Source organism: Chrysemys picta, chromosome 12, assembly GCF_011386835.1.
Source record: "Chrysemys picta bellii isolate R12L10 chromosome 12, ASM1138683v2, whole genome shotgun sequence".
NCBI classification, from domain to species: Eukaryota; Metazoa; Chordata; order Testudines; family Emydidae; genus Chrysemys; species Chrysemys picta.
In genome coordinates this window covers 1,849,322-1,875,490 of record NC_088802.1, presented here as the reverse complement: position 1 = coordinate 1,875,490, position 26,169 = coordinate 1,849,322, and the positions used below count along the sequence as shown (strand labels likewise).

At 66.2% G+C, this 26,169-nt stretch overlaps 2 protein-coding genes and 2 long non-coding RNA genes across 4 annotated transcripts; 1 reads left to right on the top strand and 3 right to left on the bottom strand.

Annotated features, from left to right (window-relative positions):
- Nucleotides 1-164: 164 nt before the first annotated feature.
- On the bottom strand, nucleotides 165-5,325 carry C12H6orf47 (chromosome 12 C6orf47 homolog). Its single transcript, XM_065564066.1, has 2 exons — nucleotides 4,818-5,325; nucleotides 165-3,845 (listed from the first exon to the last, which is right to left on the bottom strand). Exon 2 carries the CDS (start codon nucleotides 2,968-2,970, stop codon nucleotides 2,368-2,370), a length of 603 nt encoding a protein of 200 aa, XP_065420138.1. The 5' UTR covers nucleotides 2,971-3,845; nucleotides 4,818-5,325; the 3' UTR covers nucleotides 165-2,367.
- A 1,582-nt stretch (nucleotides 5,326-6,907) lies between these two features.
- On the bottom strand, nucleotides 6,908-10,157 carry LOC135974894 (uncharacterized). Its single transcript, XR_010591963.1, has 6 exons — nucleotides 10,006-10,157; nucleotides 9,737-9,786; nucleotides 8,518-8,564; nucleotides 8,218-8,321; nucleotides 7,612-7,656; nucleotides 6,908-7,166 (listed from the first exon to the last, which is right to left on the bottom strand). It is a non-coding gene; the product is annotated as an uncharacterized LOC135974894 (long non-coding RNA).
- Nucleotides 10,158-15,191: 5,034 nt separating this feature from the next.
- On the bottom strand, nucleotides 15,192-22,768 carry LOC135974890 (spliceosome RNA helicase DDX39B-like). The gene is given in 11 exon segments (XM_065564057.1): nucleotides 15,192-16,075; nucleotides 16,287-16,434; nucleotides 17,693-17,769; nucleotides 17,772-17,836; nucleotides 18,547-18,656; nucleotides 18,777-18,908; nucleotides 20,518-20,636; nucleotides 21,647-21,830; nucleotides 22,373-22,465; nucleotides 22,660-22,719; nucleotides 22,721-22,768. Coding segments are annotated over 11 exon segments (1,038 nt in total). The 5' UTR covers nucleotides 22,754-22,768; the 3' UTR covers nucleotides 15,192-16,058.
- Nucleotides 18,908-20,109, top strand: LOC135974897 (uncharacterized). The gene is made up of 2 exons (XR_010591967.1): nucleotides 18,908-19,158; nucleotides 19,424-20,109. It is a non-coding gene; the product is annotated as an uncharacterized LOC135974897 (long non-coding RNA).
- Nucleotides 22,769-26,169: the final 3,401 nt, after the last annotated feature.

Genomic DNA, 26,169 nt, shown 5'->3' with positions numbered 1-26,169 from the left:
CGGCAGAGCTGGGCTAGCAGGGGCCTGGTGCGACGTGGCTCTCGGCTCAGTCAGGGGGTCCCCCATCTAGGTCGGAGGGTCTGGGCAGGGCCTGATGCGACTGGGGGGGGGGGGACAGTCTTGGTTGGGACGCACAAGAAAACCATTCCCGGCCGGCCACTCGCTGACTGTCAAATTTTCCATTTTATTTAAATAAAACACAGGTTTAAAACCCAGCGCAGGAGCCGGGCTCTGGAATCGGCTCTCGAGCGCTGGTCTGCATTAATCCACAGATAAAGGTCACAGATTTCCGCTCCTGCCCCCACACTGCTCCAGAGCAGAGCAAATTCAGGTCCCCGCCCCACAGCATAGCTGCTGTTCTAGACCCCCCAGACTGGATTTGGGGCAGAGCTGGGGGTTGCAGGCCTGGATTGAGGGGCACCAGCAGAGCTGGAGGAGGAGGCCGGGCAGGCAAACGGGGCAGGATCAAGTACAAAGACTTTTCTCAACTCAAATCTCCTTTCAACTGTGTTCTAGATCAGACACGTTCTAAGTCGGGTGATCTGGAGAGTGCAAGGAATGATTGTCTCTAGCACCACGCTGCTGAGAAAAGACAGCAGGAAACCGGTCTGGGTTGGGTGCAGGGTGGGTCATGCTAGATTGTCTCTGTGCTGGGTGGGTTAAGGGGGGGGGGGTTTCTTCTAGAAACCGGTGGAAGAGCAGTCAGGGATGCTGGGAAAGTTGTTCTAGATCACACATGGGGAGGAGAGGGAGCTTCCTATAGACTCCAGAGCCTGATGGTCATTCTAGGGCATTTCTGGGTAGGGCCGAGTGTGCTCTAGATTTTAGCACAAAGGGGGGGTTGGGGTTCTGGACTGTGTCCCAGAGCATGTTCTAGATCACACGGGGTGTCTGGAGCAGTGTAGATTGAGAGGGAAGTACTGGGGGCTGCAATAGATGATATCTCAGCAGCGAGCGCATGGGCTAGAACACAAGGCAAGCGGAGTGGACCTTCTAGATCCCATCCAAGAGCCGGAGGGTTCGTTCTAGATTGCAGAGTGACGGGATGCTGGTGAGAATCATTGTCATAAGGGGACAGAGTGTCCCCAGAGATAGCGGGCTCGCTCTGGACTGTGTGGCAAAGCGGGCACTTGGGGTTGCTCTAGATTGTGACTAAATAGGGGGTTTGTTCTAGAGCTTGTGGGATGGCTGATGGCAAAGAGGTGGAGACCAGAGGTCTGTTCTAGGTCAGATGCCAGAGGCTTCCCACAGGGACTGGCTCTAGCCTGCAGACCAGCAGGCCTCCCTCAGGAGGGGTTCTAGTTTATAGGGCCGGTAGGGTTGGTGGCATGTTCTAGACCATCACCGGCACCTCTTGTTTCTAGATCGGTCACCAATGTTTTGGATCATGCCTTGTATTTCCTGTCTGGGTTGTTCTAGATCACTTTGGTGTAGGGAGGGGATGTAGTGTTCCTTAAAGACCACAGCTCACGCCCTGAAGGCTGGCTGTGGCGGTCAGTTCTAGATAACGTCACCACGGTGACATTGTTCGCTCTAGACCAGTGGCAAGATTGGAAGCGATGGCCGGGGGGAGGCTGGTCTATAAGAGAGTGACAGTGTCCATCCCCACCACACCTGAGCTGGGAGACCCAAGCCACGTTCTAGATCGTTCTAGAGCAGGAACATGGGATCACCCCAGCTGGGAGCCCGGGATGCAGAGGGTGGGTGTGTGTCTAGACCGCCCCTCTCCCTCTGTCATGTTCTCTCCCTCTCACCCCCCATCTCCATTGTCAGACCTCTCCCTGGGGGTCCCCTCCCCTGGCATCCGCCGCCAAGGAAGGGTGTTATTGCTAAGAAGAGACCCCCCCCATTGCTCCCCACGCCCAAATCCCTCCCACTCCCCCCCCCCAACACAGAATCCCTCCTCCCATGGCTCAGCTAGATCCACTCCCTTGGTTCTGACCCCCCGGACCCCGCCCATCCCCCATTTCTCCCTTCCCTGTGGTCCCAAATCCCTTTGCCCTCCCGGACCCGGAGCGGTTCCAATCCGCTTTCCCCTCCCCCCGCAGATCCACTTGCAGCTTGGCTGGATCCCAGCGGTTCTGATTGGTTCCTTCCCTGTAGTGGTTCTGACCCCCCCACACACACACATCCCCCAAACTCCTGAGCCAGCCAGTCCCCCGCCCCCTCTCACAAGTGCCTGGGGGCGGAGTCTCACGTCTCTGTACCCAAGGGGGGCGGGGCTAAGTCCTGGTGCCCTCGCCCCCATAGTGCCGGAGTCTTGTGTCTCCACGTGGAAAGTGGGCGGAGCTCGGTCCTCGCACGCACACCCAGACGCTGGTGACTCTGTGATTTATTGCTGAGGTGCGAGGCGGACGGCTGGGGCTGTCACTCCGTCCTCTCTGCCTCTGCCCCACCGCCGGGGTCCAGTCCCCCCGGGCCGCCCCCGCTCTCCTCCTCCTCCTCCTCGGCGGCCCGGATGCTCACGCACAGCACCAGCGTCTGCAGGAAGCCGTAGAGGCAGGCAAACTGCAGCAGGTATTTCTGGACCAGCCACAGGGCCAGGTACATCCCGTAGGTGGTGACAAGGAAGGTGGCCAGCCCGTGGAGCCAGACTTTCAGGGGCCCCCTGAACCCCAAAATGTCCAGGAGCAGCCGGAAAGCCGGGGAGCAGGCACAGAGCAGAGTCACCACGCAGAGGTCGAAGAGGTGCCGGGCGAAGTTGAAACAGATCTGGAAATGCTCCGGGATGTCGGCCGGCGGCTGGTGGGGGGACAGATACTGAGGGACCTGGGAGACCCTAGAGAAGAGGCCCTGTCCCGGGGCAGGGCCCGGATCCCCGGCGCGGCCCCATCCGATCAGAGCCAGGAGGCGCCGGGCGCCCCACCACTGCGATTTCCGGGGGGCCTCCGTCAGCCCGCCCTCTTTTCCTGCCTCGCGCCCCCACCAGCGGAGTCTTGTCAGCCAGGCCTTGGCTCTGTTTAGGGACATGGGGGGAAACCGGCGAGAATCCAGCGCCCCAAATAAAATCAACACTCAGGTGTGGGGGGACGGAGGGAGCAGTGAGAGGGGTCCAGACCGTGGGGCACTAGCCAGCTCTCCTCTCCAACGCACCAGCCTCCCCGAAACTCTCTCTGGGGCGTTTTCCCCTCTAAAGCCGCCTTCCACAAACACACGGTTAGTTCAGGGTCCCGTGCTGCTCCCCAGAACCAGACGTCAGCGCCTCGATTTTGCAGTATCGGGGACCCTTCACCACAGAATAGCCACAAATTTCATTCGCGTCCGGGTTAACTTCAGTCCCACTGGCAGCTGCTGTCACCCAAAGATGCAAATCTCCCTCAGCCGCCTCTGCTGGGCCTGGGGTCCCTCACCCCTAAACGGTGGTCCCTCAGCCAGTCGGGAGGTGTGTTGTCGAGGTCCAATTCTATCCACCAGCACCAGGGCTAACAGAACCCCAAAATGTCCTTTCCACCCACACAGACAAATCCTTGTTGATTTCACCCGCTGAATTCTCTGGGCTGGGGGCAGAGCTCAGAGACCCCCCAAAATATGGCTCCTTGTTAATTTCACCCCCTGAGTTGTAGCCACTGGAAATGGTGCTAATTCACCCCAAAATGCAGGGGGGGGGGCCCAAAACACACACTGGCTGGTTCAATCCACCCCAACGTGTCTCTTCTGATGTCAAGAACTGTCCGCCCCCCGCAAAATACTGACCCTTGGAAAAATACCGATCTTCACCAATTTCACTCCCCTGACTCTCTGGGGCAGGAACCCCCCGAAATCCTTGATCCCCTGAAAGATCCGACAGCTGGTTTGTTTCAGTCTCACATCCTCAGTGCTGGGTCACCCCAGTATCACGAGTCCCCCTGAAACAGACAAGCCTACGTTAGGATCCAATCGCAGCAGGACTGATACCCCCCAAAATACTTCCCCTTTGTCCTGCACCAATTCCCCTGGCAGCAGAAATAAGACACCCACAAATACGGCACATCCTCGTTCAGAGCAGGTCACAGCACGGTTCATGCACCCCGACCTTTTTACCCCGTCTCTGAAGGGTAAAAATCCTTCACTCCCTCAAATTTCTGTCTATAATAGAAAATCTCAGCCCCTCACAACACACCCCAGCTGGTTAATTTCACCCCTACATTGTCAGTGCTGGTGGTCGCCTCCCAAACATGGGACCCCAAAATCTAGCAATCCTCACTGGTCAGGCGCACCGGTCGCCACGTCTAAGGGAGCTTTGCACCCCGAAACATTAATCCCCTGACAGACAAATCCCATTAAATTCAGTCTCTATTTCCCTGTGCTGGTGGCAGTATGCACCCCAAAAGTACTGCTCCCCCAAATACCAGCTTGCTGATTTCACCCCATACGGTCAGTGATGGTGGTGGGGGGATACACCCCTGAAATGTCAGGCTCACCCTGAAATGCCAGCCACTATACCCCACAGTCTCACGGGTTCTGGCAGGGGAAGCACCCCCAAAACACCAGCGGGTCAATTTCAGCCCCCCATTGTCAGGGAGGGCAGCACAGGTTCGCCCCCCCCAAAAAAATATCAAACCCTCCCTGAAACGCCGGCGGATTCATTTCAAAGCCCCATCCTCACTGCTTGTTCCGGCAGAGGGGGGGACACCCCGAAATAGGGATCCCCGAAATAAACACCCAGACCATCGCTGGTTCGGGTACCCCAAACCCCCGCTCCCACAAAACAACAAAGCGGGTGAATCTCACCCCCAGACTGTCCAGGGTGGGGGAAGTGGCCCCCCCAAAATCCTACCCGCTCCCCCCAGTTTAATCCCCCCCCGAACACAGCCCCCCCGTTTTCAGCTCCCTCTGACCTGCGGGGGGCGGGGGGTCCCCGGGAAATCTCGCTCCATGGCTGCGCCCGTCCGGCCTGGCGGCGGGGTCCGGGGGCACCGAGCGCCCCGAAGTGGGGGGGACCCGGGCGGGCGGCGGGGCCGGGAGCGTGGCAGGGAGGGGAACAGGCTCCGCGCCCGGCCCGAGACGGGGAAAATCCAGCAGCTGATCGGGTTACAGGAAGGACGGGATTGGGCAGGGGGTGGGGCCTCTGGGGAGCCCGGACGCCTGGGTTCTTTCCACGGCTGGGGGGGTTGGCGGGTTAGAGGAGTGGGGGGGCTGGGAGCCAGGACTCCTGGGTTCTCCCCGGCTCTGGGAGGGGTGTGGGGGCTGGTGGGTCAGAGCAGGGGGGGGGTTGGGAGCCCGGACTCCTGGGTTCTCTCCCTGGCTCTGGGAGGGGAGGGGAGTGGGGGCTGGTGGGTTAGAGCAGGGGGGGTTGGGAGCCAGGACTCCTGGGTTCTCCCCGGCTCTGGGAGGGGAGTGGGGACTGGTGGGTTAGAGCAGGGGGGGCTGGGAGCCAGGACTCCTGGGTTCTCTCCCCGGCTCTAGGAGGGGAGGGGGGGGTGGGTTAGAGCAGGGGGGGCTGGGAGCCAGGACTCCTGGGTTCTCTCCCAGCTCTGGGAGGGGAGGGGGGCTGGTGGGTTAGAGCAGGGGGGGCTGGGCGCCAGGACTCCTGGGTTCTCTCCCCGGCTCTGGGAAGGGAGTGGGGGCTGGTGGGTTAGAGCAGGGGGGTTGGGAGCCAGGACTCCTGGGTTCTCTCCCCGGCTCTGGGAGGGGAGTGGGGGCTGGTGGGTTAGAGCAGGGGGGGCTGGGAGCCAGGACTCCTGGGTTCTCTCCCCGGCTCTGGGAGGGGAGGGGGGGCTGGTGGGTTAGAGCAGGGGGGGGCTGGGAGCCAGGACTCCTGGGTTCTCTCCCAGGCGCTGGGACAGGGCAGACCCTACCATAACTAAAGAAGTGGGGTCAGCCCTGGGTCCTTAAGAAACCCTCTCGCAATAACAAGCTGCCAGTCTCTTTGCCCACAACAAAGATGGCGGAGGGGGGGAGGTTGCGCCATTAGGTATTAGGGAGAAAAGCGCCCGTGACCACATCCAAAATGGCCCCCAACTTAGCTTCACCCCCAAGAGCTGGCAGATTTTGCCCTAAACAAAGATGGCGGTCGGGGGGGTGGGAACAGGTCTATCCGCAGCCCACCTCCAAGATGGCTGCGCACCCGGCTTCGCTCCTATATTATTTAAAAGCCGTGCCCTTAGCAAACATGGCGCCCACTGCCTTCAATACGCATGTGCGGCAGTGGGAAGACCCAGAAAGGTCCTTCGTGTCCGTGTAGGTGTCTTGCCTAGTGCCTGCTCGGATTATGACTCAGAAGAACCAGACACGCCGCTCCGCGCGGGATGGGCCGGGCGATCTCTGCGCGAGCGGGCAAGCCCCGCACTGGTGCCCCATTCCCGAACGGGAGGGGGAACGGGTCCTCCAGCGGCGGCGCATGCTCAGTCGGAGAGCAGCAGTTAGCGTTGCCAAGGCATTGAGAGCGCCCCTCCCCCTCCCCACGTACGCAGTCCTCAGGCGCACCCCAGGGCGTGTCGCGCGCGCACCGGAAGTAGGGCACGGAACCCGCCCACCGCGGGGACTGACGTCAACACGGCGGACCGGAACTTGTTGGGGATTTTGCCCGCGTACTGAAAACGCCCTCCTTAGGCCGGAAGTGAGCTTGTCAAACCGGAAATGGACCCACAGGGACAGGAAGTGGAGGCAATCCAAGCACCCACAGCCCTTCTGCCAGAACTTACGCGGTCAGAGGTCAATCAAGACATGAGGGGTTAAAGGGCAGGGGTCACCTGCTGCCCCAGCTGGCTCCCCTCACCCCTTACACGCCCCACCCCCAGGACCCCTCCCAAGTCAGAGGCAGCACAGGCCCATGGGCAGGTGCCCCCTGTAAGTCCAGCCCTGCCCCACCCCAGAGCCAGCTGCATCTCGGCACCAGGCCAGGAGGAGACCCCGGTAACCAGCCCCAGCCCCCTTCCCATCAGCCCTTGGGGGGGGGGGGGGAGAAGAGAGACACTCAGACCCTCCATTGCTTCCACCGTTGTTTATTGAGGAGACATCCCCCCCCTTTATGGGGCAGCCCAGGCCCAAGTCCTCCCCCTCCCCCCATGCTGCTGGCGGTGCCGGCTCCTGTCCACGAGGCCGGCCTGAGCTCTGCAGTCCCACCACTTCTCCTTCCAGTTCCCCATCCAGCAGCCTGTCCCATCCCCCTGGATTTCCGTCTCAGCCCGGGGGGACGCTGGTGAGTAGCTGAAGCCAAAATCCACCAAGCACCTTTCCTTAGAAAGCTACCAAAGTACAAATGGAAAAGTTGATTAAAATCCATGTTTTATACCGAGGCTTTTCAGTTCCCCCCGGGACAATGGGCGGGACCCCCTAAGCCACGATTCAGGCTTCATGAACCCAAGCGAAGTCAGACCAAACTCCAGGCTTTAGGACATGGGGCGGAGGGGGAGGGAGACTGGGATGTGCCAAGGACTCTGGAACTGGCCTGCGGGTCGGGAGCCAGGGGCACCAGCAGGACTGGGGAGGAGCCCAGGGCTGGGCTAGCAGGGGCTGCACATCAGGGGCCCCAGAAGGCCTGGTGGGGGCCGTTGCTCAGGGCGCTGCGATTATCGTCACTGGGGGTCAGAGACTCTAGTCTAGCGGATTCATCATTGCAACAGCCCCCCCAGGGAATGAGACGGGGGACCCCAACCCAGCTGGGAGCAGTGGCCCAGGAGAAGGACTTACCAGACACCCCAGGAGCCTCCCGGCTGAGTCTGAGTGTCACAGTGCCTGCAAATCAAACAGGTGAGTTATGACCCACTGCAGAAGAAAAAAGCCAGGAGTCCTAGCCCCCAGCCCCCCTTCCCCTGCTGTAACCACTAGACTCCACTCCCCTCCCACAGCCAGGGTGAGTACTGGCTCCCAACCTCCCCCCGCACCCTCTCTCCCCCCCCCCCCCCCCCCCAAACCCCACAGGTCTCTGGAGCAGGCTGGGTTGTAATTAGCGACTCCAATCCAATCTGGAGGCCTCAGAGTCAGATCCTGCCAGCCAGGCCCTGGGGTGCGGGGGGACCCATTAGCTCAGGACAGATGGGTTCTGGCCACCCCATGTTACCAGTCTCCCCACCCCGATCCCCAAGGGAGCAGGGTCAGTCTAAGTTGTGTTATTTCATGTGAATCCCAACCTTGAGGTGGGAGCTCCTGTCGAGGAACAAATCGTCACCCCCTGCTCCCTGGATCAGGGCCCCCCAGCCCAACCCCTCTACTCCCAGAAGCATAGGACCCTAGCAGTGCCGCCAACACTGCCTGCCAGGGAGAGCCCCCCCCCTTCCCCAGTTTCCCACTCCTTACCCTGCCACCACACTGCTCTGGCCATGGGCTCTCCATCCAGAGACCCCGGGGGTCTCACCACACTGGGCTCATGTCAGAGATAGACATGGGGCGAGAATCCAGCCCTGGGGGAACAGAGTAGAGAGGGTTAACGTCCTGAGAAAGGGCTGCGGGTCGGGAGTGAGGGGCACCGGCAGGGCCGTTGCTCAGGGCGCTGCGAATATCGTCACTGGAGGTCAGAGACTCTAGTCTAGCGGATTCATCATCGCAACGGCCCCACAGGACATGCCGGGGGAAGGGGAGTGAGGGGCAGGGACTTACCGAGACACCCCGGGGTCCTCAGCATCAATGCTGCACATCACCACCACCTGCAAATCACCAAAAGATCATTTACCCTCTGCCAGGGAGAGAACCCAGGAGTCCTGGCTCCCCGCCCCCCTGCTCTAACCCACCAGCACCCCCCAAAAGTGTGGAACAGGTCAGACCAGCCTGATTTCTCATTAGAGACTCCGGTCTGGTCTGAGCTCCAGAGACACCCCCCATCCTCCCAGGCCAACCCCACCCCTTCCCAAGGCAGAACTCCACCTGCTGTATCTCACTGTTGACTCATCCCCTATTTGTGCCCCTCTGACCCCAGACCCTTTCCGGCAGGATGGCCCCCTGGCCCGGCTCCACGTTCGGCATTTCTCCTTCCCAAGGACGGACTTTGCACGTCTCTTTACTGACTTTCGTCTGGTTGAATTCAGACCCGTTCTCCCATCACTCAAGATCCTGGACTCCCTAAGGCTGGCAACCCCCCGCCCGGCTCAGTTCATCACCCTCCTGCTCATTCGCCAAATCGTCAATGAAAATACTGATTCGTACAGCCCAGGGCTGGGCTGGCAGGGGCTGCGGGGCGGGAGTGAGGGGCACCGGCAGAGCTGGGGGGGGCAGGGCTAGCAGGGGCTGCGGGTCGGGAGTGAGGGGCACCGGCAGAGCTGGGGGTGCAGGGCTAGGCTGGCAGGGGCTGCAGGTCGGGAGTGAGGGACACCGGCAGAGCTGGGGGGGGGCAGGGCTAGCAGGGGCTGCGGGTCGGGAGTGAGGGGCACCGGCAGAGCTGGGGGGGGCAGGGCTGGGCTGGCAGGGGCTGCAGGTCGGGAGTGAGGGGCACCGGCAGGGATGGGGGGGGCAGGGCTGGGGTGGCAGGGGCTGCGGGGCGGGAGTGAGGGGCACCGGCAGAGCTGGGGGGGGGCAGGGCTGGGCTGGCAGGGGCTGCAGGTCGGGAGTGAGGGGCACCGGCAGGGATGGGGGGGGGCAAGGCTGGGCTGGCAGGGGCTGCGGGGCGGGAGTGAGGAGCTAAAGCAGAGCTGGGGGGGGGGCGGGGCAGGGCTAGCAGGGGCTGCGGGGCGGGGAGTGAGGGGCACCGTTGCTCAGGGCGCTGCGAATATCGTCACTGGGGGTCGGAGACTCTAGTCTAGCGGATTCATCATCGCAACGGCCCCCGGAAGGAGCCAGGGAAGGGGAGACCCAGCCCAGCCGGGAGCGAGGGGCCGGGACTTACCCACATGCCCCGAGGTCCTCAGCTCCAGCACCGCCACACATCACCACCACCTGCAAATCACCAACAGAGCATTTACCCCCTGCCAGGGAGAGAACCCAGGAGTCCTGGCTCCCACCCCCCACTCTAACCCACCAGCTCCCACTCCCCTCCCAGAGCCGGGAGAGAACCCAGGCGTCCGGGCCCCCAGCCGTGGGGAGCAGGTGGCCGCGAACCCTTGTTCCCATTGGAGGCTCTGATCGGATCTCGCCCCCCCCCCCCCCGACCCTCACCTGAGCGTCCCGCCCCACGCGGGGTCCGGCCCCCCAGGACAGGGCTGCAGGTCGGGAGTGAGGTGCACCCCAGGAGGGAACCCAGGCGTCCGAGCTCCCCACCCCCCCATGGCCCGGCCCGGCCCGGCCCGGCGCGCAGAGAGACACGTGCGCTCGCTGCGGGGCTATTTATAGCGGGTCCTGCCCGGCCCGGGGCTGCCCCGCGCGCTGCCTGATCGCTCCCGCGTCACCGGCACCGCCAGGGACACCCACAGCCCGGGCTTTGCGCGGACTCCCAGCCCCGCCCCCCCCCCCCCGCCCGTGACACGCCCCTTCCCAGGGAGCGCTGGGACCCCGCCGGGGGGGGGATTTCCTCCGCCCAGGCACCGGGGGCACCGCCCTGTTAGAGCCCAGCCCCCCCCGCTCTCCCCCCCCCCACTCCCACCCTGTAACCCCCCCAGCCCTGCCCCCCCCGCACTGCCGGTGCCCCTCACTCCCGACCTGCAGCCCCCCCCCCCACTGTCCCTGCCTTGGCCCCACCTCCCCCTCAGCCCTGGCGCTGCCCCTCCCTCCGACGGTTCTTTGTTCCATAGAAACCAGACATACGAAAATCCCCCGACGGGCCCATCTCACCCACCCCCTGTGCGATCCCAAGGCAGGATCCTGCCCTCGCCCCGGGGCTCGGCCCCGCCTGATCCGGCATGTTCCCCGCCCTGCCCCCCTGGGAGACGCTTTCACAGCCCGACGCACCCATCCCAGCCGGGGAGCCCTTCCCGACCCGCTCGGCCACGTCTCCCGAAGCCCCTGCACTCCATGGCCACGTCGGCGTTTTCCGCCAGGAGTTACAGGCGGGAAATCGAAGGCTGGAACTCAGTTCCCAGCCCCCTAGAGCAGGGATCTCAGCCGTTTACCATTGTGGGCCACGTGCGTCCTGCCCTTAGGACGGAAGAATCCCATGCACTGCTACAGACTAGGGACCGAATGGCTAGGTAGCAGTTCTGCAGAAAAGGACCTAGGGGTCACAGTGGATGAGAAGCTGGATATGAGTCAACAGTGTGCTCTTGTTGCCAAGAAGGCTAACGGCATTTTGGGCTGTATAAGTAGGGGCATTGCCAGCAGATCGAGGGACGTGATCGTTCCCCTCTATTTGACATTGGTGAGGCCTCATCTGGAATACTGTGTCCAGTTTTGGTCCCCACACTAGAAGAAGGATGTGGAAAAATTGGAAAGAGTCCAGCGGAGGGCAACAAAAATGATTAGGGGTCTGGAGCGCATGAGTTATGAGGAGAGGCTGAGGGAACTGGGATTGTTTAGTCTGCAGAAGAGAAGAATGAGGGGGGATTTGAAGCTGCTTTCAACTACCTGAAGGGGGTTCCCGAGAGGACGGATCTCGAGGGCTCAGACCTGCAGAGAGGCGAGGTCTCCCCAGATCCTGACGCCCACGGTGGGGGGAGCATGTGGGGCTGACCCCGGCTGGGTGTGAGTCACCTTCACTGGACTGCAGAGCCCCTGAAACCACCCAGCTGCAGCGAGAGCTGGCGCAGGTGGCTAGAAAACACGGGCCCGGCATCTGCTCAGTGCAGGAGCGTTAGCCACGCGGCTAGCTGGAGAGCCAACGTCTTCCTGCGATCGGTTTGCAAGGCTGCTCCCCCAGACACGCAGTGGGTGCCGTGCGCCAGCCGGGGTAGATGTGCCGTGATTCAGACCACACAGGCCACAATCGGCCACGGTTTGATCCCCAGCTCTGCACAATATGTTTTGATAGAATCGGACACCCTGAAGAAAAGGGTTTTTCTGGGGGGGAGGTGATGGCATCTCAGGAACCCAAACGACCCCAAACTTGGCTCACTGGCTGTACCCTGCAGCCCCATGAGGCACCGCACGTTTCGAGTCACTCCGAGTAGCCGCGTGGACGTCCGAGCACGTGGAAGAGTCGACCGTGACGCCGGACGCTGTTCTGGAACTTGGCTCGGGCGGAGCCAGCGCGCCGCTGCCGTGTCCTTTGTCACAACTCCCGGCGGGATCCAGCAAACGAGGTTTCTGGGGCTCGGCCAGGGGCTGCAGGGGCTAGCGATGGGCTCAGAGGGGCGGGTGCTCAGAGGTTAGCGATTCGGGGACAGGAGGCGATGGTGGATAACGCTGCTGGGGAGGGGAGCCTCGTCAGTGGTGATTATCGCACCAAACCACGGCTGGTGGCACGTGCGGTCGTACTGCGCCACACGAGGAGCCTACACACGTGGAGGGAACGGGGTTGAGAAATGAAGGCTCTCGGTGGTACGTGACCCACGCTCTGCCCCGAACCGGTAACACAACACAGAGCACCCAGAACCAAACTCTTCCGCCAGGCCCCGAGGCGAAACGCCCGGCTCACGTTCACGCTGGAGCCGGGCTGCAGCGGGGAACGAAGGGCCGGGCCGGACAAGGGAGACCGCGGGGGTATGGCAAGTGGAGGGGATGGGCAGGCCATGCGAGGAAGCCCGTGGGGGTATTGTGAGCGGAGGGGACGGGCGGGCGGGCGAAATGGGCCGCGCGAGGGAGCCCGTGGGGGTATTGTGAGCGGAGGGGACGGGCGGGCGAAGGGCCGGGCCGGACAAGGGAGACCACGGGGGTGATGCAAGTGGAGGGGACGGGCAGGCGAAGGGCCGGGCCGGACAAGGGAGACCACAGGGGTGTTGCAAGTGGAGGGGACGGGCCGCGCGAGGGAGCCTGGTGGGGTTTTGCGAGCAGAGGGGACGGGCGGGTGAAGGGATGGGCCGCGCGAGGGAGCCTGGTGGGGTTTTGCGAGCAGAGGGGACGGGCGGGTGAAGGGATGGGCCGCGCGAGGGAGCCTGGTGGGGTTTTGCGAGCAGAGGGGACGGGCGGGGGAGCCTGTGGGGCTGTTGGGAGCGGAGGGGACGGGCAGGCGAAGGGACGGGCCAGACAAGGGAGCCCGCGGGGGTGTTGCGAGCGGAGGGGCCGTGTGGATGTTAGGAATCATTAAAAAGGGGATAGAGAATAAGAGAGAGAATATATTATTGCCCTTCTATAAATCGATGGTACGCCCACATCTCGAATACTGCGTACAGATGTGTCTCCTCATCTCAAAAAAGATATACTGGCACTAGAAAAGGTTCAGAGAAGGGCAACTAAAATGATGAGGGGTTTGGAACGGGTCCCATAGGAGGAGAGATTAAAGAGGCTAGGATTCTTCAGCTTGGAAAAGAGGAGACTAAGGGGGGATACGATAGAGGTCTATAAAATCATGAGTGATGTGGAGAAAGTGGATAAGGAAAAGTTATTTACTTATTCCCATAATACAAGAACTGGGGGTCACCTGATCCCTTTGTTCTCCAACACCTTCAGCTGGCACCTTGCCGGGGAGGGGCCAGGCCATGAGTTGCCAGGAGACAGGGTGTCGGCCATTCTCTGTGCAGACACCATCACACCTGCCCTCTCGGGCTCTGCAACAGTCACACCCCCTGATCCCACCACCTAGAGACTTACGAACTGCAAAGGGGAAACTGAGGCACCCACACAGTATTCAGAGAGAACATTAAGAACATCCCCACTTTGTCACACAGGGTCAGAACGAGGCAAAGCTGCTGCCCATCGTGTTCCCGACCCGACCGGTGATTCCCTCGTCTCGTGTCCCGGGTGGGTCCTGCTGACGGGCACGGCCGCCGGGCGATCGGAGAGTCGGTTTGTCCTGCAGCGCTGCGTCACTACGGCTTTGGGACCAAGCCCCTCTCCCGCTCTAGCCAGCGGCACCGGGGAGCTGCATCCCGGTGGGAGCGAGAAATCGGCTCCAGTCGACTTGTCTCCTCCCCTCCCGCTTTACTAAGGGGGAGAAAATGGCCCCGAAGCCTTTTCTGGCTTTTGAAATTTAGGCCTTGTCTGGGCTGGAAGCTTCAGCCCAATAAAACATTAAAAAAAAAATCCACCTTTGCCTCCCATCCCCTCCCCCTGCCCCCACTAGCTCCCTGCCCCTGGGGCGTCCATAGGGCAGAGCCTCTCCTAGCCGCTGCTGCCCTTCTCCCCCCTGCCCCTGGGTGCCTCAGTCCCCCTCCCTGGGTAGCTGTGGGGCTGGATCTGGTCTATTTCTCCCCACACCCCACCTGGGGAGATTGCCCCAGCTGCCACCAAACCTCCCGGCGGGTGGTGCTATGGGGCGAGAGAACTCTGTTCTTGGGGGGCTGCGCTCTGGGGGGCTCCGGCAGCCTAGCTAGGGACCGGGCTGGTTTTCCCGCGGGCGGCAGAAGCGCCAGCCGCGGCGGTACCAAGCACCGTTCCAGACAGACGCGGCCGGGTTTACAGCCGGGTCAGGGGGCGATACAGGAAGAGGCACCAGGAAGGAATATTTCAGGGCTGGGGCCGTGGCGTGGCCGGGGTTGTGTCTGATTGGGGAAGCAGGCGGTTTTTACGTGGGGTGAAAGTCGGGGGGACGCCGGGCATATCAGGCTCCTGAACGGGGCCGGCGGCCGGGAAGGTTGAGAGCCACTGGGCTGGTTCGCTCCCGTGGTGCCTCTGGGGTTCGGGGCAGGAGGCTGCTCCATTGGGGGACAAGGCTCTGCTCCGTGGGGTCGAGGGAGATCTGGGGTGGGGGGGTAAGGCCGGGGGTGGGGGGGAGGGAAAACTGCTGGGGGAGGGAGCAGCCCAGCCCCCCAAGCAGGGGATTGTCTTGCGTTTTGTGGGAGTACTGTGTGTGCCTCAGTTTCCCTGTGTAACGACGTTGGGGGGGTTGTTGCTGCAGGGGACCAGGTGTGACCTCACCTGGCAGCCGGGACCCAGACAGCGGCCTGGAGATCGGGGCCCCAGCGATGAGTGACGGGGGCCAGCAACGGGTGACCCTGAGGCCCCCCAGCTCGGGAACAGCCGGTTCTGGACAAGGGGCTGAGGGGAGGGGTCAGGGGACCTGCGCTGCAGGGTCACTAGGCCTGAGACCCCCAGGACCCCCCTGGGCTGGGCCTGGACACTCAACACCCCTCCTGAGACGCTGCAGGCTGGGGGGCGTTGGGGGGGACCAGGACAAGGGGACGCCCCGCGGGGCCCACGGCAGTGCCAGGTGGCGGGAGGCTCAGAGGGGCGGTCCCGGGGTGCGGCGGGGCCTAGCCCTGGAGAGCGAGCGGACCCCCGAGAAGGGCGATCGCTCTGAGGGGGTTCCTGCCAGGGGCCAGGAGGCCGGGACAACAGCCCCCCCACCCCCAAACAAAGCAGCAGGAGGCTCTGGGTTCTGACAAGTCTTTTAATCCATCGTCAGGGCAACGTTCCCAAAGCTGCCCGCGACCGGTGCCCCCCAGCGCCTGCTGGCCCAGCCCGGCAGGGCACCGCGCGGCCCGGACGCTCCATGCACACAACGAAAAAGGAGGAAACGCACAAAACCGCAAGACGCTGGTAAAACCGGCTCTAACCTTGGTATAAAAGAAAGGACGGGGGGGGGGGGGGGGGGGCCTTTTTTTTCCCCAGGATTTTCTCTTTTTTTCCTATAAAAACAAAAACTTGCCTCGAGTGGCAGGGACTGGGGGGAGGGGCCCGCGCCAGCCCGGCCGGGAGCGAAGGACGCGCTAGTGTTGAAATTCTTACAGGACGGGGAGAGAAGGGGGCAGCGCGGCGCTGGCGACAGGCGCAGGATCCCTCCTCCTCGGGTGCCGCAAGCCAGCCCAGGGATCAGGGCTCGTCGGTGGTGGATCCCGCACCTGGCGAAGTGGGTTCAGGGACTGTTGGTGTGAGCAGTGGGATCCTTCCATCAGCGCTAACAAAGGTCAGGGATCATTGGTGGGAGCTGTGGGATGCTTCCCACAGCTGGTGGGTGAAGGGGATCCTCCTCCCACAGCAGGGCAGGACAGGGTAAACCCTGCTGTCCTGATGCCCCCCACTGCTCCAGTCCCCTCTTCCAATGGTTCTCCCGCCCCCGTCCCGCCCCCCCGGAAGTCTGTCAGGGCTGCGGTCCCAGGGCGGGGGCAGGGCCTGGGCCGTCTTCTCCATCCTCCTCGTCGGCTCTCGGGGTTGCGTGGAAATGAAACGGGGTGTGGGGGGGAGGGGTTAAAACCACCAAAAGAAGGATGACGACGCGGGACGAGGAGTGTCGAGGCCGCCCCTTATCGGGTCTGTTCAACTGCGGGAGGGAGAGGAGAGGCAGGTTAATAGCTGCGGCCCTGGGGACCCCCCCCTCAGCTCCGCCAGGGGCCGGGCACCTCGGTCTTTGCACCCCCAGCCCTAGATCCCTCCCTGGGCTTCCCCCATTGGTCGCCCCACAACCCCACCAGTTGTCCACGCCTCCTCCCCAGGGATCTGCCCCCCAGGTCCCCAGCCCCCCGGGCACTCACTGTAGGAGGAGATGTCGATCTCGTCGGGCAGCTCGCTGATGTTCACCTCGAAGCGATCCTGCACGTCGTTCAGGATCTTGGCGTCGTTCTCATCCGACACAAAGGTGATGGCCAGGCCCTTGGTGCCGAACCGCCCAGCGCGCGCCACCTATGGGGATGGTGGTGGGGTCAGAGCTTTGCGATGTCGGGGGGGGGGTCATTGCGCCACCCAGCCCCCACGCCCCTCCCAGAGCTGGGGAGAGAACCCAGGAGTCCTGGCTCCCAGCTACTCCTGGGGGAATCCTGCACCAGCGCAGAATTCACGTCCCCCGCAGATTTCTTTGCTTCCCCGCAGAAAAGTGACACTCTGCCGGGGGAGCAAAGGGAAGCCACAAGAGCGGTCATGTGACCCCCCCCCAGCGGTGTGTTTTGGGTGCCAGGGGCAGCCAGCCGAGTTAAATCACCGTGGGGCAGGGGCGGACTTGGCAACACCTGGCTGGTGGCTCTTACCCCGCGCCAGGATCAGCTGCTAGTCCCAGCTGGGCTGGGGGGGGGGGGGGACTTCCTCTTCCCCCACCCCCAGATTTCTCCCCCAGCTGCAGGAAGATGTGCAACACCCCCCCCCCCACACACACACACGGCTACTTCCTGTGCCCACTGCTTCTCAGCTGCAGGGGAAGGGATCCTTACACCTGGACCACCCCACCGAGCCACGAGATCCCCACCCCCCAAGCATCTGCCCCCCCACCGAGCTCTATCCCCTCCACACTCAGACACTTCCCCCGCCCAGCTGCCCCAACCACCTTCACCTGGACCCCCTGCAGAGTCCTGTTACCGTTGCACCCAGAATCCCCCAACTAGCCTGTGTGCATCCAGATCCCCCACTGAGCTGCCCGCACTCACACGGCCCCCCACAGAACTTCACCCCACACCTGGATCCCCCCCCCCCCCCACTTGGATCCTGCCTTGCTGGGCCTGGTACACCTGGCCTGGGGTGGGGGGGGACCCTGGGTGTTTCTGGGGCAGGTTCGGTCCCTGTACTGTCTCGGGGTGGGTGCAGCCTCACCACCGAGTCTGTGTCCCCGAGGGGCTGCAGGGGGATCTCCCACCCCACCCCCCGGTGCAGCTAGGGGCCTGTGCTCTCCATGGCCAGGCTGGAGCCTCCACATTTATTTGACAAAAAAATTCCAGAATTTTGCAAAACTTTCAAATATTATGTGAATTTTTTGGCACAGAGAAGTCCTCAGGAGTACGCCCAGCCCCCCTGCTCTCACCACTAGCCCCCACTCCCCTCCCAGTGCCAGGGAGAGAAGCCAGGAGTCCTGGCTCCCAGGCCCCCTGCTCTAACCCACCAGTCCCCACTCCCCTCCTGGAGCTAGGGCAGAACCCAGGCACCCCAGAGGATGGGACCCAGGTGTCCAGCTCACCCGGTGCAGGTAGGTGTCCGAGTCCTCGGGCATGTCGTAGTTGAAGGCGATGTTGACCCGCTCGATGTCCATCCCCGACCGAAGAGGTTGGTGGCCACCAGGATCCGGCGCTGGAAATCCTTGAACTGCTGGTAGCGGGACAGCCTGGGGGAGAGAGAGGGGCGGGTCTGGGGTCACTGCCTGGCCTGACCTGGCAGCCCTCCCCCGGCACAGAGCCCCCTGGTGGCCTTGTCTCCCTATTGGCAAAGCACCCCCACTGTGACACTAACCCCATATTCCTCGTTTACATAGAATCGTGATCTTGCACATGAAGCAGGCCACGCGCGGTATGGGGGAGGGAGTCACTGTTTTAACGAGCATCATGGGAACGTGCTGCACGGCTGGCACGGGAAGCGCCCAGATGCCAGCTCTCCGGGGACATGCCATGGCAGGGGGTACCCAGTGCCCGGCTGGAGGTTCAGAGGCACAATCCAAAACCTGCTTCGTTTGCAGGCAAGAAACGTATTCGCACGTTTCTCTTTGCCCGTGAGTTTGCACGAAGCGTGCGGTCAATCTGCTCAGGTTTGCACCGTCTGGCGAACCACCGACGAAGCAGTGAACCAATTAATAACCGTGCGCCGCTCGGCGTACTGCTGGGGTGCAGTGCTGGGAGCTGGGGGGTTCGGCTGGCGAGTGGCTCTGGGCGCATTCCCGCATCCAGGTGGGTGGGGGGCTCCACTTGTGTTGTGCTGAGTGATCACGTGGCCCGGGGGGGGGAGGTCACTGCTGGTCACTAGCCGGGCACTGTGAGAGACGCCCCAGGCTGGGGAGTTTGGGGGATCCCGGCACCCCCATCTCTCCCGGCTCCCCCTCACCTCTCCTCCTGGGGCATGCCCCGGTGGATGGCGATGGCCGGGAAGTTCTGCTCCACCAGCAGCTGGGCCAACGCAATGCAGCGCTGCACCGACTTGACGAAGATCACCACCTGGGGGGGAGAGGGAGGGGGTGAGAGAGAGACAGCACTGCCCGGATGCCTGGGTCCCCGCCCCTCCCCGGACGCCTGGGTCCCCACCCCTCCCCGGACGCCTGGGTCCGCGGGCGCTACCTGGTTGAACTCCAGCACATCGAGCAGGTCGAAGAGCTTGCGGTTCTTCTCGTTGTCCTTCAGCTTGACGTAGTATTGCTGCAGGCCGTGCAGCGTCAGCTTCGTCTCGTCGTCCACGAAGATCTCCATGGGCTGGGGGGGCAGAGCAGGGTGAACCCCGCCGCCCGCGCTGGGGGAGAGACCCCGCCCCCAGATACCCCAATATTCCTCCCAGGGGCCCCCGGATAACGCCCTGCTCCGCACGGCCAACGCTGACAGCCCGGACACCTGGGTCCCAGCCCGACGCCCCAGGGCTGCGAGCCGTGGGGCCCTTCGGGTCCTGCCCGGACGCCTGGGTCCCAGCCCGACCCCCCCCAGGGCTGCGAGCCGTGGGGCCCTTCGGGTCCTGCCTGGACGCCTGGGTCCTAGCCCGACCCCCCCCAGGGCTGTGAGCCGTGGGGCCCTTCGGGTCCTACCCGGACGCCTGGGTCCCAGCCCGACCCCCCCCCAGGGCTGCGAGCCGTGGGGCCCTTCGGGTCCTGCCCGGACGCCTGGGTCCCAGCCCGACCCCCCCCCAGGGCTGCGAGCCGTGGGGCCCTTCGGGTCCTGCCGGGACGCCTGGGTCCCAGCCCTACCCCCCCCCGGGCTGCGAGCTGTGGGCCCTTCAGGTACCACTCGAACGCCTGGGTCCCATCCTCTCATTCCCCAGGGCTGAGTGCCCTAGGAAGCCCCATTCACCCTAGATTGCTTCGCTCAGGTTGGGGTGCCACCACCTCCACAGACAGTGGGTGGGGGACCTGTGGGGAAAGCACCCCACTACTTTCCACGACCCCACCCCCCAGCCAATGCCATAGGCCTGATGGCCCCTTCGGGGGATCGTGGGGGAGAAGCCCCCCAAGACATAATCCCTCCACCCACAGCCAGCCAACAGGGAAGGTGAGGTCAGAGGGCACAGACGCCAACCTGCCAGCGCCCAGAGCATGCTGGGAAATGGAAGGCAAGGAAGGGGCTAGCGCCAGCTAGGTTGCCTGCCTTCTCTGGTGCCAGGTGAGATTTCCCAGCATGCACTGGGCTTCCAGCCACGAGGTGAGAGTTCTAGGCCTCTCCCCTTGACACAGCTCCCAGCGTGCACCGGGAAATTTCCCAGCATGCACTTGTCTTCCAGGGCAAACCCCGAGCCTGGGAAAATGCCCTCCCCTTGGCGTAGCTCCCAGCATGCCCCGGGTGAAGCCCCCCTCGTCCATCTAAGGGAGGAGGGGTTCCGATTAACCCCTTGCCTCCCACACCCCACTGCCCCCCATCTCGCTCTTGATGGAGGGGGGGAAGATTTGCTGTGAGCCCCAAACCCCCCCAGTCCGGTTCCGAAAAAGGATAAGCCGGATCCTGGCGCCGCCGAGTCTCCGCGAGCCGCCGCTGGGCCGTCTCCGCTCTCTGCGCTGCTCTTCGCCGCAGGGGGGCGCCGCCGGTCTCCAGAGCGCCGGGGGGCTGGGAGGGGGGTGGGGGTCTCTGACATTGTGCGTGGTAGGCGGAGCACTCACTTGCCTGGGTGTATGGGGCCAGCTGATCCGGAGGCCGTGGTGCCGGGCAGGAAGGGGGGCGGGGGGGAGGGCGGGAAGAGGGGGCGCCCTGCGTTCCGCGCCGGGGGGTGCCGAGCTAGCGTAACCCGAGTGATCTTCCGGAAGCTCTGGGGGCCTGAGCTAGGGGCCGGTCCGGGCGCCGCGGGGCGCCGGGGGGGGCTAAGAAGGTAGAAGGGGGTAATTACGTCTTGCATGAATTTGCGGCAGACGGGGCGGATTTCCTTGCTCAGGGTGGCGCTAAACATCATGACCTGCTTTTCGTGCGGGGTCATGCGGAAGATCTCCTGGACGTCCCGGCGCATATCTGGGGGGAAAAGGGGCGGGGTCAGCTACGGGGGGCTGGGATCCCCCCCTCAGAAACCTGCCCCTCGCCACCAGCTGGGCAGGGCGGGGTCAGCTACGGGGGGCCGGGACGCCCCCCTCCCCGGAACCTGCCCCTCAGCCCCCAGCTGGGCAGGGCGGGGTCAGTTACGGGGGGCTGGGACGCCCCCCTCCCCGGAACCTGCCCCTCAGCCCCCAGCTGGGCAGGGCGGGGTCAGTTACGGGGGGCCGGGACGCCCCCCTCCCCGGAACCTGCCCCTCGCCACCAGCTGGGCAGGGCGGGGTCAGTTACAGAGGGCTGGGACGCCCCCCTCTCCGGAACCTGCCCCTCAGCCCCCAGCTGGGCAGGGCGGGGTCAGTTACGGGATGCTGGGATCCCCCCCCTCAGAAACCTGCCCCTCGCCACCAGCTGGGCAGGGCGGGGTCAGTTACGGGATGCTGGGATCCCCGCCCCCCTCCCCGGAACCTGCCCCTCAGCCCCCAGCTGGGCAGGGCGGGGTCAGCTACGGGGTGCTGGGATCCCCCCCCCCGAAACCTGCCCCTCAGCCCCCAGCTGGGCAGGGTGGGGTCAGCTACGGGGTGCTGGGATCCCCCCCTCAGAAACCTGCCCCTCGCCACCAGCTGGGCAGGGCGGGGTCAGTTACGGGGGGCTGGGACGCCCCCCTCCCCGGAACCTGCCCCTCAGCCCCCAGCTGGGCAGGGCGGGGTCAGTTACGGGGTGCTGGGATCCCCCCCCCGGAACCTGCCCCTCAGCCCCCAGCTGGGCAGGGCGGGGTCAGCTACGGGGGGCTGGGACGCCCCCCTCCCCGGAACCTGCCCCTCAGCCCCCAGCTGGGCAGGGCGGGGTCAGCTACGGGGGGCCGGGACGCCCCCCTCCCCGGAACCTGCCCCTCAGCCCCCAGCTGGGCAGGGTCAGGAACGGGGTGAGCCCCGGGCGCCCAACTACCCCCAGGATAACCTGCCCCCCCCATGCTACAGGCCCCCCCCGCTCACCGAGCTGCTCCAGCATCTTGTCGCACTCGTCCAGGATGAAGTGCTTGATGTGTTTGAGGTTGAGGCTCTTGTTGCGCGCCAGGGCCAGGATCCGGCCCGGCGTCCCCACCACGATGTGGGGGCAGTTCTTCTTCAGCACCTCCTCGTCCTTCTTGATGGACAGGCCCCCGAAAAACACCGCCACCTGGGGGGGGGGCAGGGTGAGACCCCCGCTGGCGGCCCCCCGGCGCACTGAGCCCCACAGGCTGGCGGCCCCCCGGCGCACTGAGCCCCACAGGCTGGCTCCCTCCCCCGAGCCCCTCACTGGCTGGCTCCCTCCCCCGAGCCCCCCAGCCTGACTCCCTCCCCCGAGCCCCCCGCTGGCAGCCCCACAGGCTGACTGCCCCCCAGCGCCCCAGCCTGGCTCCCTCCCCCGAGCCCCTCACTGGCTGCCCCCCTGAGCCCCTCACTGGCTGGCTCCCTCCCCTGAGCCCCACAGCCTGACTCCCTCCCCCGAGCCCCCCACTGGCAGCCCCCCAGCCTGACTGCCCCCCAGCGCCCCAGCCTGACTCCCTCCCCTGAGCCCCTCACTGGCTGGCTCCCTCCCCCGAGTCCCTCACTGGCTGCCCCCCCGAGCCCCACAGCCTGACTGCCCCCCAGTGCCCCAGCCTGGCTCCCTCCCCGAGCCCCCCAGCCTGGCTGCCCCCCCGCCGAGCCCCCCAGCCTGGCTGCCCCCCAGCCCCTCACCTTGACGCTGGGCATGTACTTGGAGAAGCGCTCGTATTCCTTGCTGATCTGGAACGCCAGCTCCCGCGTGTGGCACATCACCAGCACCGACACCTGGGGGACGGGGGCGTTAGTGCAGGGACCCCCAGCCCTGCCCCTGCCCCCCCTCCACACAGCCCCCCAGCCAACTTCCCACCGGCCCGTCCACCCCCCCCATTCAATGGTCCCTCCCAACCCCCCTTCCCCCCAGTCAGTCACCCGCTGTCCCCCCAACCCCCCCAGGCTGTTCCCAGTGGCCCCCCCCTCACCTGCCCCGTGACGGGCTCCAGCTGCTGCAGCGTGGCCAGCACGAAGACGGCCGTCTTGCCCCATGCCCGACTTGGCCTGGCACAGCACGTCCATGCCCAGGATGGCCTGCGGGATGCACTCGTGCTGCACTGCGGGGGAGGGGGCGGGGTCAGCCGGGGCGTGGGGCCCCCCCAGCTCTGATCACCGGGCCCCACTCCCCTCCCAGCCCCCCCTGGCTCCCGGCCCCACTCCCCTCCCAGCCCCCCCTGGCTCCCGGCCCCACGCCCCTCCCAGCCCCCCCAGCTCCCAGCCCCCCAGCTCTGACCACCGGGCCCCACTCCCCTCCCAGCCCCCCCTGGCTCCCGGCTCCACGCCCCTCCCAGCCCCCCCTGGCTCCCGGCCCCACGCCCCTCCCAGCCCCCCCAGCTCCCAGCCCCCCAGCTCTGACCACCGGACCCACTCCCCTTCCATCCCCCCAGCTCTGACCACCGGGCCCCACTCCCCTCCCAGCCCCCCCTGGCTCCCGGCCCCACTCCCCTCCAGCCCCCCCTGGCTCCCGGCTCCACGCCCCTCCCCGCCCCCCGGCTCCCAGCCCCCCCACACCCTCTGACCACCGGGCCCCACTCCCCTCCCAGCCCCCCTGGCTCCCAGCCCCCCCCGCTCTGACCACCGGCCCCACTCCCCTCCCAGCCCCCAGCTCTGACCACCAGGCCCCACTCCCCTCCCAGCCACCCCTGGCTCCCAGCCCCCCAGCTCTGACCACCGGGCCCCACTCCCCTCCCAGCCCCCCTGGCTCCCAGCCCCCCAGCTCTGACCACCGGGCCCCACTCCCCCTCCCAGCCCCCCCTGGCTCCCGGCTCCACGCCCCTCCCAGCCCCCAGCCCCCCAGCTCTGACCACCGGGCCCCACTCCCCTCCCAGCCCTCCCTGGCTCCCAGCCCCCCAGCTCTGACCACCGGGCCCACTCCCCTCCCAGCCCCCCCTGCTCCCGGCTCCACGCCCCTCCCAGCCCCCAGCCCCCCAGCCCCCCAGCTCTGACCACCGGGCCCCACTCCCCTCCCAGCCCCCCCTGGCTCCCAGCCCCCCTGCTCTGATCACCGGGCCCCACGCCCCTCCCAGCCCCCCTGGCTCCCCGCCCCCCAGCTCTGACCACCGGGCCCCACTCCCCTCCCAGCCCCCTGCTCTGATCACCGGGCCCCACTCCCCTCCCAGCCCCCCTGCTCTGATCACCGGGCCCCACGCCCCTCCCAGCCCCCCTGGCTCCCCGCCCCCCAGCTCTGACCACCGGGCCCCACTCCCCTCCCAGCCCCCCTGCTCTGACCACCGGGCCCCACTCCCCTCCCAGCCCCCCTGGCTCCCGGCCCCACTCCCCTCCCAGCCCCCCCTGGCTCCCAGCCCCACTCCCCTCCCAGCCCCCCAGCTCCCAGCCCCCCAGCTCTGACCACCGGCCCCACTCCCCTCCCAGCCCCCCCCTGGCTCCCAGCCCCCCAGCTCTGACCACCGGGCCCCACGCCCCTCCCAGCCCCCCCTGGCTCCCAGCCCCCAGCTCTGACCACCGGGCCCCACTCCCCTCCCAGCCCCCCCAGCTCTGACCACCAGGCCCCACTCCCCTCCCAGCCCCCCAGCTCCCAGCCCCCCAGCTCTGATCACCGGGCCCCACGCCCCTCCCAGCCCCCCAGCTCTGATCACCGGGCCCCACTCCCCTCCCAGCCCCCCAGCTCTGATCACCGGGCCCCACTCCCCTCCCAGCCCCCCAGCTCTGACCACCGGGCCCACGCCCCTCCCAGCCCCCCAGCTCCCAGCCCCCCAGCTCTGATCACCGGGCCCCACGCCCCTCCCAGCCCCCCAGCTCCCAGCCCCCCAGCTCTGACCACCGGGCCCCACTCCCCTCCCAGCCCCCCAGCTCTGACCACCGGCCCCACGCCCCTCCCAGCCCCCAGCTCTGACCACCGGGCCCCCACGCCCCTCCCAGCCCCCCAGCTCTGACCACCGGGCCCCACGCCCCTCCCAGCCCCCCCCTGGCTCCCGGCCCCACTCCCCTCCCAGCCCCCCCTGGCTCCCGGCTCCACTCCCCTCCCAGCCCCCCTGGCTCCCCGCCCCCCAGCTCTGACCACCGGGCCCCACTCCCCTCCAGCCCCCCCTGGCTCCCGGCTCCACGCCCCTCCCCGCCCCCCCTGGCTCCCAGCCCCCCCAGCTCTGACCACCGGCTCCACGCCCCTCCCCGCCCCCCCTGGCTCCCAGCCCCCCCAGCTCTGACCACCAGGCCCCACTCCCCTCCCAGCCCCCCAGCTCTGATCACCGGGCCCCACTCCCCTCCCAGCCCCCCCTGGCTCCCGGCTCCACGCCCCTCCCCGCCCCCCCTGGCTCCCAGCCCCCCCAGCTCTGACCACCGGGCCCCACGCCCCTCCCAGCCCCCCAGCTCTGACCACCGGGCCCCACTCCCCTCCCAGCCCCCCCTGGCTCCCGGCCCCACTCCCCTCCCAGCCCCCCCTGGCTCCCGGCTCCACTCCCCTCCCAGCCCCCCTGGCTCCCCGCCCCCAGCTCTGACCACCGGGCCCCACTCCCCTCCCAGCCCCCCCTGGCTCCCGGCTCCACGCCCCTCCCCGCCCCCCCTGGCTCCCAGCCCCCCCAGCTCTGACCACCGGGCTCCACGCCCCTCCCCGCCCCCCCTGGCTCCCAGCCCCCCCAGCTCTGACCACCAGGCCCCACTCCCCTCCCAGCCCCCCAGCTCTGATCACCGGGCCCCACTCCCCTCCCAGCCCCCCCTGGCTCCCGGCTCCACGCCCCTCCCCGCCCCCCCTGGCTCCCAGCCCCCCCAGCTCTGACCACCGGGCTCCACGCCCCTCCCCGCCCCCCCTGGCTCCCAGCCCCCCCAGCTCTGATCACCGGGCCCCACTCCCCTCCCAGCCCCCCCTGGCTCCCGGCCCCCCAGCTCTGACCACCGGCCCACTCCCCTCCCAGCCCCCCCTGGCTCCCAGCTCCACTCCCCTCCCAGCCCCCCCAGCTCCCAGCCCCCCCAGCTCTGACCACCGGGCCCCACGCCCCTCCCAGCCCCCCTGGCTCCCAGCCCCCCCCGCTCTGACCACCGGCCCCACTCCCCTCCCAGCCCCCCCGCTCTGACCACCGGGCCCCACTCCCCTCCCAGCCCCCCCTGCTCTGACCACCAGGCCCCACTCCCCTCCCAGCCACCCCTGCTCTGACCACCAGGCCCCACTCCCCTCCCAGCACCCCTGCTCTGACCACCGGGCCCACTCCCCTCCCAGCCACCCCTGCTCTGACCACCGGGCCCCACTCCCCTCCCAGCCCCCCTGCTCTGACCACCGGGCCCCACTCCCCCTCCCAGCCCCCCCGCTCTGACCACCGGCCCCCACTCCCCTCCCAGCCCCCCCCGCTCTGACCACCAGGCCCCACTCCCCTCCCAGCCCCCCCTGGCTCCCAGCCCCCCCGCTCTGACCACCGGGCCCCACTCCCCTCCCAGCCCCCAGCTCTGACCACCGGGCCCCACTCCCCTCCCAGCCCCCCCGCTCTGAC

What these genes read in the sequence shown, in the direction of transcription:
- C12H6orf47 (XM_065564066.1), bottom strand. Translation starts at nt 2,970, where the DNA reads ATGTCCCTAAACAGAGCCAAGGCCTGGCTGACAAGACTCCGCTGGTGG.